Source organism: Habropoda laboriosa, unplaced genomic scaffold (assembly GCF_001263275.1).
Source record: "Habropoda laboriosa isolate 0110345459 unplaced genomic scaffold, ASM126327v1 scaffold57, whole genome shotgun sequence".
NCBI classification, from domain to species: domain Eukaryota; kingdom Metazoa; phylum Arthropoda; class Insecta; order Hymenoptera; family Apidae; genus Habropoda; species Habropoda laboriosa.
The window spans coordinates 982,293-994,437 of NW_017100229.1; the positions used below are offsets into that span (position 1 = coordinate 982,293).

Sequence of the window (12,145 nt, forward strand, 5' to 3'; positions counted from 1 at the left end):
CCGCTAAATTATAAGTAGTCCAGGTTGAGACCACTCGAGATAAGACCACTTCGGAGAAGCATGGATTATTCAATGGGCAATTAGGCGTTGAAAGTCTCCAAAAAACTGTACCCGAATTTCTCATTGAGCAAATAAACTATTTACGATTGTTCCACGTGATAAGAGAGGCGAGGAAGTTTGACGAAGAGAGGAGACAACGGGGAATAATATGTCTACTGTTTAGCAGTGTAGGTTTTATTTTCAAACTCAAAACTCGATTCAGATCTAAAACCAGTAGGTCATCTTAATGGATCCGTCCGAGTCCCGCTGCGTGTCCATCACGCTAGACTGGCGAACCAAGCGACGCACACTTGCGTTGCTTGGTCTCTGCTGCTCCTCTAGTAGTCTTTGGGGTATGGGTGCTTCAGGCACCTCGTGCATCTCCACCGTCTCTCTGGCTGACAGATCTTCGTAAGATGCTGCAGCTGACGAAGGTCTGAAACCCATGAAAATGATACACAAAGTTATTACCATTCTACCATTATTCCCGGATTCCACTCTAAAGAACAAAATTGGAAACTATTCCTCAGTCTAACTATTAAATAACACTCAAAGGGTTAAATAAGGAAAGTGTCTCTAAAGTCATCAAAGGGTTAAATAATGAAAATACTCAAAGTCCTCAAAGGGTTAAATAACGAAAGTACTGAAAACCTGCAAACGGTTAAATAATAAAAATTCTGAAAGTCCTTAAAGGGTTAAATAACGAAAGTCCCCAGTCCTTAAAGGGTTAAATAACGAAAGTCATCAGTCCTCAATGTGTCAAGTAACGAAAGTCCCGAAAGTGCTGAAAGGGTTAAATAATGAATTTCTGTTGCCTCGTTTCGTACTTGATCGGAATGCAACGAAAGCAATCGGCACATGTCCAATCCTTCCCGAACAGCTCTCCCTCCTCTACAGTCTGGGGCAATCGATGATGCAGCGTCTCGGGCAAACGCAGGCCAGACAGTCCACCGATCACAGAGACGACACCGAGTATCACCAACGGCAGTACCAAGTTCTCCTTGCCCTGTGTGAAATGACGCAAATACATCGGGGAGAAATCGTGTGACCGCGGCCACTCGATAAGCTTATTTACGATCTACTCACTAGATAAGTAACAAAAGGAATAATGATAAGCCCGAGACCACTGATGTAAGCAGAGAAACCGATCGCTACGCCGCGCAGTTGCGTGGGGTAAAGTTCACCGGCAAACGGATATATAATTAGAAAGGAGGCCGATATCGCGGATTTCGATAAGAGGAATAGAATCAGCGTGGTCACTACTGCATCTGCAAACAAACATTTCAACAAAAAAAAACACATTATTCACGGATTATCTTCGACGATTTACAACTTAGAAATGCTTTTTCTCCTTTCTCTTCCTCTTATTAATCCTTTCGCCACTACGAAACAGCCACTGTACACTAACCGTACAGGATGGACAAAACTTTGCATAAGTTTTATATGTCAAGTTGTCAAGATACGATTTAATTTAGCTTCAGCACACTCGAATTGCATCGAGGAAAGATGAAAGCTTCGTCGTCGTATCGTTCAAGTTTGTGAAAATAGTCGAGCTAATCTTCTGTTAATCTTTCAACGAGTTCGACAATCTACGGATTTTTATCTGTGCATCGAATCTCGCGGAAGGCTCTTCGCGAACAGCCATACTTCTAATTCCTCTTTTTCTAAACATATTTTTCCCATTTTCATAGCGTTCAAATTTAAAAATAGCAGGTATTCAAGCATGCTTGTTAAATTCGATCATTCGACGTAAAAATGTAGAAAAGCGTCACGATTGTTTAGTCTTGACGCGATTGCACAGTTGACACAGGCAATCGTGGCGAAAGGGTTAATCGAGATTGAATACCAGCTGATAAGAGAACTGTGGCGATGCAAAAGACGCCAGCCAGCACCATTGATAAGCAAAGAGGCCAGCGGCGACCCCATCGATCCATCACTACCCAACAGGCCATGTAACTTGGAATCTCCGCCAAAGACGAGAAGAAGAAGCTCAAATGTTCCTCGTTGCCCAACGCTGGCCCGTAGTACGACAGACCTACGTACACCATATTATTGGCGAACCTGAAACAACGAATTAGATCGTCCAAATTCGTACATATTAATCTACGTCACAAAATGAGTGGGCATTTAAACTGGCAAAACAAGCAAGCCTAGGTATCAAAGGAGAGAAAAGAAACAAAAACATCCGTAAATTACGTCGATATGTCGACACGATTTCTTATCAAAGTATGACACTTGCGAAAGAAATGCGTATCCGCGTCGGTTGTTTTCATTCGTTTTATCTCTCTCGATTACGCACACGATGACACAGGTAAAAATGGGCGTGTTGTATTTCGATCAGATTTCACCGGCGTTATCATACTTGAACTTTGACTCACCAATTCAGAGTGATCAGGCAAGTCTTCAGACGCATGTTCGGCGTTTTAAAGAGCGACAGAACACCGGGTCCACTGCGTAATCGCTCCTCTTCGCTCTTCGTCCGTGACATCATCATTCGTTGCCGTAACTTTTGCGTGAAAGAAGTCGGCAATTCCTTCCCGTTCACCTTGGCCAACCTCTCCAAGATATCGTTCGCCTCGCCTAATCGACCCTTCGCCAACAACCATCTCGGCGATTCCGGTAGAAACCTGGAATCGTGATCTCGCACGTTTCCACGGGAAAATTGAACAGTGACATCGGTGGACGTAATTACTCACCACCAGTAGAGAAAGTACATGAGAAAGGGTGCACTCGTGGTTACAGCCAGCGTTCTCCAATCTCTTATCAAATAGGTCACGACAGCCAGCATACAGAGGCCCATCGTGTAAAAACTGCACGTCATCACTGTCACGAATGATCGATAATTGGGTCCGACCAGTTCCAAAGCTGCGTCGATAAGAAATTAGAAAGAGAGAGATTAACAATCGGTGTTTCTGCGAATTAACGTTTCTTCCAGACGAGTATCACGTTAATCTCGTTTTATCGAGGGTTCTTACATATGATAAAGGGGATCTGATAGATCGCTGGAATTGTCAAACCAACGACCATCCTGGTCGCAGCCCATGTCCAAAAGCTGTTCGCTATCGACGTCAAAAATCCACCGGTGATCAGTGTCGCCAGACAGGTGAAGAATGACAATCTCCTACCAATTCTACGTGACAATAAGAATAACAAACAAGTATTCTATTATATTCTGCCCATTTTGACGTAATTTCTGTTTGGAATTCTTAGTTACCTGTCGTTCAGAGTGCCAAACAGGTACACTCCTATTGGTCCACCTGTGTTCAAGGCGACCAAACCGATCGTTGGATAAATCGCATGGTCGCACACCAGATTGAACTGTAAAGTTTCGACAACGCGATTAATTGCCGCGATTAGACGGTACAATTGTTCGAAATTCTCGTGAGTAGGTGAACGTACGTCGATTACGATGGAAGATGTCACTTTCGAGGTCTCGTACTCCCAACCATGATCGCACGGTACAACGGGCCAGGATGCGTTCGGGATGTACGAGGCTGTCGTGACGACAGAAATGTTTTCCGCCGTCCAATCGATATCGTATCGTGTGCATTGACTGTACGTTTCATTGCCGTCCTAATTATGAAACCGATTGTTACAATACTGCGGCCAAATTAGACGTGTTTCTGGGGCAAGCTTGGGCGTGTACGCTGTTCAAGCACGATCTTTCTACCTCCTCGAAGCGTCGAATATGTACATACCTCGGGGTAATTAGGTGATTTTTTTTACCGGAAAAAAAGAAGAATTTTACGTTATCTTCTTGGCCTTAGATTTATTTTTCGATCGTCTACCTTCATTGCAGAAATAGTCGAATCTCCTTGGAGATATAACAAGCCAAATGTACTAGCAATTACTTAGCTTCTTTACAAAGGACAAATAGGAAGACCAACAGTAGCCTTGAATTTATTTTTCAACTGCTTGATCCACTTACAGACTTAGCGATTAACGTACTCAACAAGGAGCGAGAATTAACCCTTCCACACGCGAATTCTAACTTCTTCGATGGTGGAAGATAAATGAAGAAAACGTACGTTTGTTTAATGTCAAAATACTAAAAGTTTTTTCTTGCATGCTAGATGACGTACGGAAGGGTTAAATGTGTTCTTCGTAGTCCTAGCAGTTAGTATCCTATAAATTTCTAAATTCTTCGAGATTATCTGTATCTAGGAATTTTCGACGATAGAAAGTTGTGATTTAGAAGAAGAATTTACCTGGCTCGGCAAGACGGAGGACTAACTATAAGGATTTCTTTATTAGCCAGCTATATATTGACGAAGACAGCAGCAACTGTGGACTTTCAAGGATAAGAAAGCTAATTAATCAACGACTTGGAAGGAGAATTTTGCACCTGACTAGGCGGAATAGCGAGTCTCCTCCTACGAGAAACATCCAAATTCTCCAATCCTGGCACTTTGCACCAATGGGGTGGCGTATCCGCCATGAAGAGCTGATTAAACGCGCAAAAGCCGCAAGGAAGACAGGCTGGAAGGCACACCAGCCATAGAAGGTGCTTCTGGTAACGACCGAATTCGCCAACAATCGGCAAAAGATCGTCGAGATCGAAGCCATCCTGCGATAAGACAAACCTCACCCTTTTAACACTTTCCATACCGCGAGAATATTGCACATTTTACTATAATATACGTTGAAATATTTGTAATAAAATAGTTTCATAATAAAACGTTAACCGTCAAAAACGTCAATTTTTATTTATTTGCCCAAATAGACTCCACAGTTGTACCATTTTTAGATCACTATTCAACTATTAATCAAATGCAAATTAAAAGCTGCTTTTTCTCTAAAATTCATTTTTCCTTTTTAACTGTCACTATCGATATCAAGAATAATAATATTTCCCCATTAACGAACGTTCCATTTTCACAAATTATCGCGTACCACAGAACGTATCGTTAACCCCTTTTCGAAAGATTAATTTCAAGAATCCTGGAATTACTCGATCTCGTCTGCCAACGACGAGAATTAACAACTTCTACGAGTGAAGTCACCTAAAGAACGAAACCAAGTGTCTCTGCCAAAATTCAAGTACAATTATCGAGCAATAAAAACAAATTGATCAAAATCCTCGATATCCTGTGAAACGCTTAAACATCGATAGAAATGAAGGTACTAGTCGAACAACTTACTTCGTCGTCCGCGGTTCCGCTTGTCCTCGCGTTCGAAGGTCCAGATGCCTGATTCTCATCCAAGTGTTCCATTTCTCGTGAAAATTACCCACGTCCAGGCTACCGAAACGTCTCCCGATACCTTAGAAACGCGTTACGTGACGTGTATTAGCCTCCCTTCCGATGGCAGTGCGAGCGACGTGCCATTCGTTCCATCCTGATGCGCCTTTTTCTCTCTCTCTCTCTCTCTCTTTTCTCGATCGTGACACGAGGGCGTCCCTCGAGGTCGCCACGAACCGGACAAAAGCAGTAGGTATTTTAGACAGTGTGTATGGCCACAGCCCTCGAGCAGGCGGTATTTAGTGTGTTCTGGTAAGACACGAAGCCAAAAAACGTGTTTGGATCAGTTAGAATATACGATCGACGATCACTGGCTCACTCAACATCCTTCACAAACCTCTCTCGACTTCTCGTGACAGTTTTTCTCAAATCGTTACTCTCTTCTTAAGGGGGGAAACTCACTTGTTACAAATGTACGGGTGTGTCGTTTGTGTTAGGTGAAAAGAAAAAAAGGTCGAGTAATGTGTAGCAATTGAATTATGCAGAAAATTTATCCTAACGGTGACTCGTATGATAGAACACTGTGCTGGATGATCGAGTATAGAGAAATTTGTTTAAGGAAAAATGGTACCTTTGTTTTTACGGTGAACAAATTGAGTTATTTCGGAATTTTGATAGCGAAAACACCGATATTGTTCATTAAAAACGCGGATTGACGGCCTTCTGTGTCGCCGTTCGTGACGATACTTCCGATCGAAGAGAAGAATTGGAACTCGCACACGCACTCGCGACGCGTCCCACGCGCGGAAAGAAGAATCGAGGAAATGCAGGTGAAACGACTTCAGCGACGCGTGTCACGGGGTGTGCCCTTCTAATTCAATTGGGTTAAGGGTACTTAGGAGGGATTAGGAACACTGCTGACACATGCTGCGTGGCGGCCGCGATTCATTCTTCCAACACACCGCGTGACTTTTTTGCGTCATTTTTACCAACTTTTCGCCCTCGTCGCCCCTTCTACACTCCGTCTCTTCTCTAATTTTTACATTCAACTACCCTTCCAATTAGATATCCAATTTTTTCATACACTTCTTATTTTCATAATTTTGCTTCGTGGTACACGATAGAATTCGACATTTCTCGTGGGAATTTGGTTAATCTTGTTAATTCGATTCATCGAGAAACATTGCAACAATTCGGTATTAGCGAATCGCTCAGGGGGTGTTTTTGCTGCAACAACGAAGATCGCCGGCGAATTCTCGGTATCGCGAGGTGTACGGCTTCATTTTAATCCGAGGTAATCCAATTGATGAAGTAAAAGGACGGTAACGAGGCAATTGTTCAAGTTTCGAGAGACCATGTGTGCGAGACCAACGGAACGAGTGGTGATAAATTTTCCGCATTTTTGTCGAAACTGATATGAGGAAACTATGGGGGTCGAGGTGAACGATTTATCGGAGGAGGAGGAGGAGGTTGGGCAAAAATGCAGAACTGAGCGAAAGAGAAGCTCGATTGGTGGAGAGACGACGACTGGTAATTAATGGCAGCACTGCGTGTGGTTACAGATTCAAAAACTGAATTTTTATTCTTAGACAATCTCGTTTTGTCGGAGACAAGAAGGAAAAGAAAAGAAAAGAAAAAGAAGGAAAGGAAATTTGTCAAACACGTGAGAGGACCACGTGTTTCAGCAAGAAATTCGCAATGATTTTTCCCGTTCGATGGTCGAACGTAATAAATCTCTCAAGGGATCAAACGATTTCTCGTCTTTCTCCTCTCGATACAAGATTTTACCCTTCTTATTACTTTTTTTTTTTTTTTGGTTTTTTCGTTTTTTCTTCTCGCTTGTTTCATCGTTAATAGGAGACATACACAGAACGCAATTTTTCCATTTCTTTTTTTTCTCTCTCTCTCTCTCGTTTGTTTCAGTTTTTGCAGGACGATGAGAATCGCGATGTTAGCAGTCGAAAATGATTTTCTCTCTTTTTTTGGGGTTTTTTACTGTTTTTGCAACTTTTCTTTTTTTTTTTTCTTTTTTAATTATGGCACTGTCGCTTGGCGATTCGTATAATCATTTCTCGTACACACACTGACGGGGTACAGCCAGCCACATTAATGATTTCTCGCGAAATAAATATTTGTTTCGCGGGTCTGCCCGTAAACAAAATTACCGCGATATAATACGACCATGTTAATTTGGCGAAATAATTCGGTGAACTTTATAACGCGACCGTTGGATCTCATCGTTCATACTTGTTTTCGTCGATCGATGATTTACGATCTATTTACTTCGTAATTTTCTCAACAACGTTTCTTTCATCATTTCTTCCTCGCTTTTTAAATAAATCTCATGTTGATCCATTAATGTGGCCGATCCGTACGCGTTGAACACACTTTCCAGAAAGAATCGTCCCCCAATCATTCCACGATCGCTCTGGCACTCAGATAAGCGATGTAGCCGATGTGTCACATATAGTCGTTGTCATTTGGAATCTCTTCACAGAACACAGGCTCCTTTCGCAAACCACACGACTGACACAAACCGAAGAAGAAACGAAGGATACGTTAAATATCTCGCAGCTACGTTGCCTATGCCGCACCCTCTCCTATTCTACAATTTTCTCTCGCTTGGCAAAATTATCGTGCAACCTTAACTGAACACCGTTTCGGTAAAAATCCCATCTTCGCTAATAAAATAAAAATTTCTTCGTCGCGTTAAATATTCTCAGTAACCAGCGGTCGAATCCAAGTATCTTTTATTCGATAAAAAAATTAATCTGTCGAGTTTCGTAATTTTCTCCTTCCTCGTTTTTATATACGGTGTTTACCATTATCGACGATATCAGGGAAGAAATTGGAGAGGGTGAGCAAAATTACAGAGTGGCAGGCTAAACAGGACACTCCATCCAACTCTCTCGTGTTCTCGTTTATTCGTTATTTTGTTCTCTCTTTCTTTCTTTCTAACCCTTTCTCTCGTTCTTTTGTTTCAGCCCACGTTTATCGCCCAAATTTCTTTCACATGCGTAAATTATAATGTTTGGTCCGATCGTCGATCGGCAGCACTCGACAGCAGCATTCTCTCTCTCCGCAAATATCGCCACAAAAAAGAGTCAATCTCACAACACGCTCATTTTGTTCTCCTCTCCTCTTCCTCTCCCAGTTAACTCTAAACTCTCGCTCTCTCTCTCGCTCTCTTTCTCTCTCGCTCTGTTTATTCCTATTATTAATTCTTCTTTTTTTTGTAGTTTTTTCATTCCGTTTTCTTTTTGTCTTGCTCATCTGCATCTCTTATTAACTCTCTTTAAGCTTTAAATCACACGGTATGCACGGTAATGGCGCGATACACTGTATCGTAACGTTCTCTCGACACGTTTAAACAGCGTGGAAGGTATCGAAGGAAAAAATATTCGAAGATTCGGATCGATTGTGTCACCGCACAAGTTTCTAGATAAACTTTCATCGTTTCACACGATCGATCCATCTTCATCCTCTCTCTCTCTCTCTCTCATTTTCACATTCTCTCGTTTAATCATTCACCCTTTCCATTACCGTGCAATCTCTCTGACGCTTTGGAACAACAACAGCTCTATCGCGCGTTGGCCTCGTGTTTCGCGACTCGATCGTTTAAAAAATATTATCGAAAATATTGTCTCGTACGTACAACGGCAACCGCGGTTCGAATATCTTTTTCAGAAAAAAAAAGGAAAGAAAAAAGAAAAAGAAGAAAAAAGAGCGGAGATTCTGTAACTGCAACCTGGAGTCGTCGTTGAGATCGTTCTCGAAAAGAGAAAAAATAATGTTCATTTGTGTGCTTGATATATGAATATGCGTGGATTATTTCTTCCTCCTCCTCCTCCTCTTCGTTCGTTCGTTCATATCTATGTAACAGTATATTATTTAACAGCGTGTTTCACGTTCATTTCAAGTAACATCGATAATCTCAACGAAACCGTCAGATCAAACGAATCGATCTCTCAGTAAACAGTTCTCCGATCTTCAACCGCGTCACGATACAAAATTTATACAATTTCTTCTTTTTTTTTTTATTATTATTATTATTATTTTATTCCCATTCTTCGTATTTTATATTCTTCTTCTGGTTCTTTTTCTTTTTCATACAAATCGACGATTCTCGTCCCCATTTCCCGAACGTGACGCCGCGATTCACGTCGAATCACGAGCCAACTTCATTATCAACATCATCATCCCTCCATGAAAAAACATAACCGCTCTCTCTCTCTCTCTCTCTCTCTCTCTCTCACAGCTCATTCGTTCTCCTCTCGGATTTTATTCTTCCACTCGCAAAAATTGTGACATCTCAAACAGGACACACCTCATCATGTAAATCGTGATTTCTTCTTCTTTTTCTCTACACCTCACAGCGCACATCATCACTGATACAGCGTAATGCACACGCTCCTCGAAAAATTCTCTTTTTTTTTTTCTTCTTTCTTTCGTTTTTAATTAATGCTTATATACTTAAATACGCTCTCACGTACGTTCCCTAGTGAAGCATCGCACGCACTCTAGGAGTCTCGACGATGAAAAGGCTAACAACTAATAGTTCGATAAGATATTATCGTGTATGAGTTTCATTCTGGAAGCGTGGCTCTAACTACGGTCTCTCGTTTTCTTTTTTTCTATATCTCTCTCTCTCTCTTTCGATCTGTACGATCAACGTAAAGGAGGGAAGATCTGTCGTTAAAACGATCTCGAGCAAAATTCTATCTATCTCTTTTCAATCGTCCTTTAGTATTGTTGTACATTACGTGTGCGTGTCGGCAGAGGTTCTTCGTTTTATTTCGTCGAAAGAAGAAATGAAAAGGAGCAACAACGGAGAAGAACATAACGATATATTCAACAACAGGCGGGAGAGGGAAGGGGAGAAAAAGTCTGCTAGGCTCGAGATCATTTTCGAAATATGATCGAGACGCGCGAGATCACCACAACAAGAGCCATGCTTCCTTCAGGGTAGAACATCGACCCCTCGCACACGAGAGTCTCTCCAAAAAATCACAGTCGCGTATATAATATAATTTGCTTTCATTTTGTATTCCTCATTTTCACATTCTCGTTACTCGTTACCCTCTCTCCCGATCATAAACACGGCCGTTATACCATTTCCTAGTTTCCCATCTTCTTTTCGCCCTTGGCAAACAAGGCCCGCCTCTCTCCGCACGACCGATTCAAATCTTCTTCTCTCCTCGTCACTCTTCCTTCCTAAATTAGGCTCTCTGTCTCTCTCTCTCTCTGCCCCTCGATAACGCGTTCCATTCGCAAATATCATCTCGAGGATCGATCGATCTTCCTCGTCTGGATCGTCGGAAAAAAAAAAGAAAAAGAAAAAAACAACGATCTAAACGAGATCGATCGTATAGGAATATTTTCGTGATTTGGAAAATAAATACTCGCGTTGTCTGTGCAATTTCTTTCTGAAATAGAGCAGCTAGACATTTCGTATACGTATAATTTCCGCTGATTGCAAGGACGAAAGATCTCCTCTATCCTGACAATAAGAAGAAGTATCTTTCTCTATGAAAAATTTAGCCACCAATTTCGCGCGAAGAAATCTCCGTCGATAAAGAACGCGGCTCTCGATTGTGTTTTGCGAATCAAGAAGAACAGGCGAGCGATCGAGTTCTTGTTTCCTTCTTTTTTTTTTTTCATCAAGACGCGGAAGGACGCGCACCGCCGTCCTCTCCGTCGTGGTTCCTCTCCATCTCTCACTCCCCTCGTTCATAACCACATCCTTCCTATCTTTCTCACTCTCTCTTTCTCTCACCAATCTTCCACTCTCTCTCTCTCTCTCTCTCTCTCGCGTTCCCTTTCTTACGTCCTCTCTTTTTCCCTCTACTCTCTCTGCTACGTGGAATGTAAAAGAAAAACAGGATACACTTTGCGCCTCGGCATTGTTTCTTTTTCTTTTGCGTGCTTCTCCTTTGGACATTTTGGAATAAATCGTTTTTGTTCTCTCTCTGTGCTTTTCTTCTATAGAGACACACATCGATATACGTGCTTTAATTGGTAGATCGATGATTGTTTATTTTCTTCTTTTCTTTAAGAACGTCATCCAGAAAATAGTTCTGTAAGGCAAAGCTGTGTTTTTTGTTCTTTCTTTCTACAAGGGGAAATTTTCGCGATTAGGAAGACGACCGTGTTTCGTCTGCGAGAATTTCGTTCTGCTTCGAAATCGAAAGGATCTACCGCGAGGTAAAATAACGTTATGGGAAATTTGCATATGGTGTAATGTTTCTTTTTTCTCGTGTTTCTGTCGGTGTATGCGATAATTCTTTTCTTTTTCTCGTGTGTGTGTGTGTGAGTATGTGATGTAATGGACGTGTGTATCGCAAAGAGATCAAGGTTTAGGCTCCAGTCTACGTAACGAGCGACTCGCCGAAACGATTTTTCATTTATCCCCTAACCCCTACTTATTTTCATCATTTTTTTTCCCCCTTTGTTGTTTCGTTAGTTATCTTTTTATTTTGTTTCTTTTTAAAAGCTAGATAGACGTCTCTCTCTCTCTCTCTCTCTCTCTTTCTCTCTTTCTTTCTTTCTCTCTTTTCCCTTATACGCTAAGTTTGGCAATATCGTTCGCAACAGTAAAAAAATTATATACGTATATATACTTTATTATTACTTTTTTTTTTCCCTTAATATCCAGACGTGGAGCAGACACATTGGTTTCCCTCGATATGTAAAATTGTAAAAAAGATAATCAATTTAATAAAAAGTCTCTTAGTTTATAATCGTCTCTCATCAATTCCCTATTTTGTCCTTTCTGCGTTTCTCTTCTTCTTCTTTCTTTTTTTTTTTTTTTTACGCCAATCTTGTTTCTTTCGTTCCCCCCTTTTGATATCTTTCTTCCTTTCTCTCTCTCTCTCGAAAAGAACACCGATTTTGCCCCCGTTCCCTCCAATGTGTTTCGTGAAACT

The 12,145-nt window shown here is 41.4% G+C and overlaps 1 protein-coding gene across 1 annotated transcript; it reads right to left on the reverse strand.

The window, feature by feature from the left end:
* Positions 1-264: 264 nt before the first annotated feature.
* Positions 265-6,011, reverse strand: LOC108571315 (carcinine transporter). The gene is made up of 12 exons (XM_017933325.1): positions 5,851-6,011; positions 5,181-5,662; positions 4,385-4,606; positions 3,439-3,612; positions 3,254-3,357; positions 3,015-3,169; positions 2,736-2,904; positions 2,418-2,666; positions 1,886-2,100; positions 1,126-1,307; positions 867-1,045; positions 265-475 (listed from the first exon to the last, which is right to left on the reverse strand). The coding sequence occupies exons 2-12, from the start codon at positions 5,250-5,252 to the stop codon at positions 265-267; spliced, it is 1,932 nt and encodes a 643-aa protein (XP_017788814.1). The 5' UTR covers positions 5,253-5,662; positions 5,851-6,011.
* Positions 6,012-12,145: the final 6,134 nt, after the last annotated feature.

What these genes read in the sequence shown, in the direction of transcription:
- LOC108571315 (XM_017933325.1), bottom strand. Translation starts at nt 5,252, where the DNA reads ATGGAACACTTGGATGAGAATCAGGCATCTGGACCTTCGAACGCGAGG. An exon ending in TCGCTATTCCGCCTAGTCAG is followed by an intron (nt 3,613 to 4,384) that starts GTGCAAAATTCT and finishes TTTCATAATTAG; the next exon opens with GACGGCAATGAAACGTACAG. An exon ending in TTCCTTTTGTTACTTATCTA is followed by an intron (nt 1,046 to 1,125) that starts GTGAGTAGATCG and finishes CATTTCACACAG; the next exon opens with GGCAAGGAGAACTTGGTACT.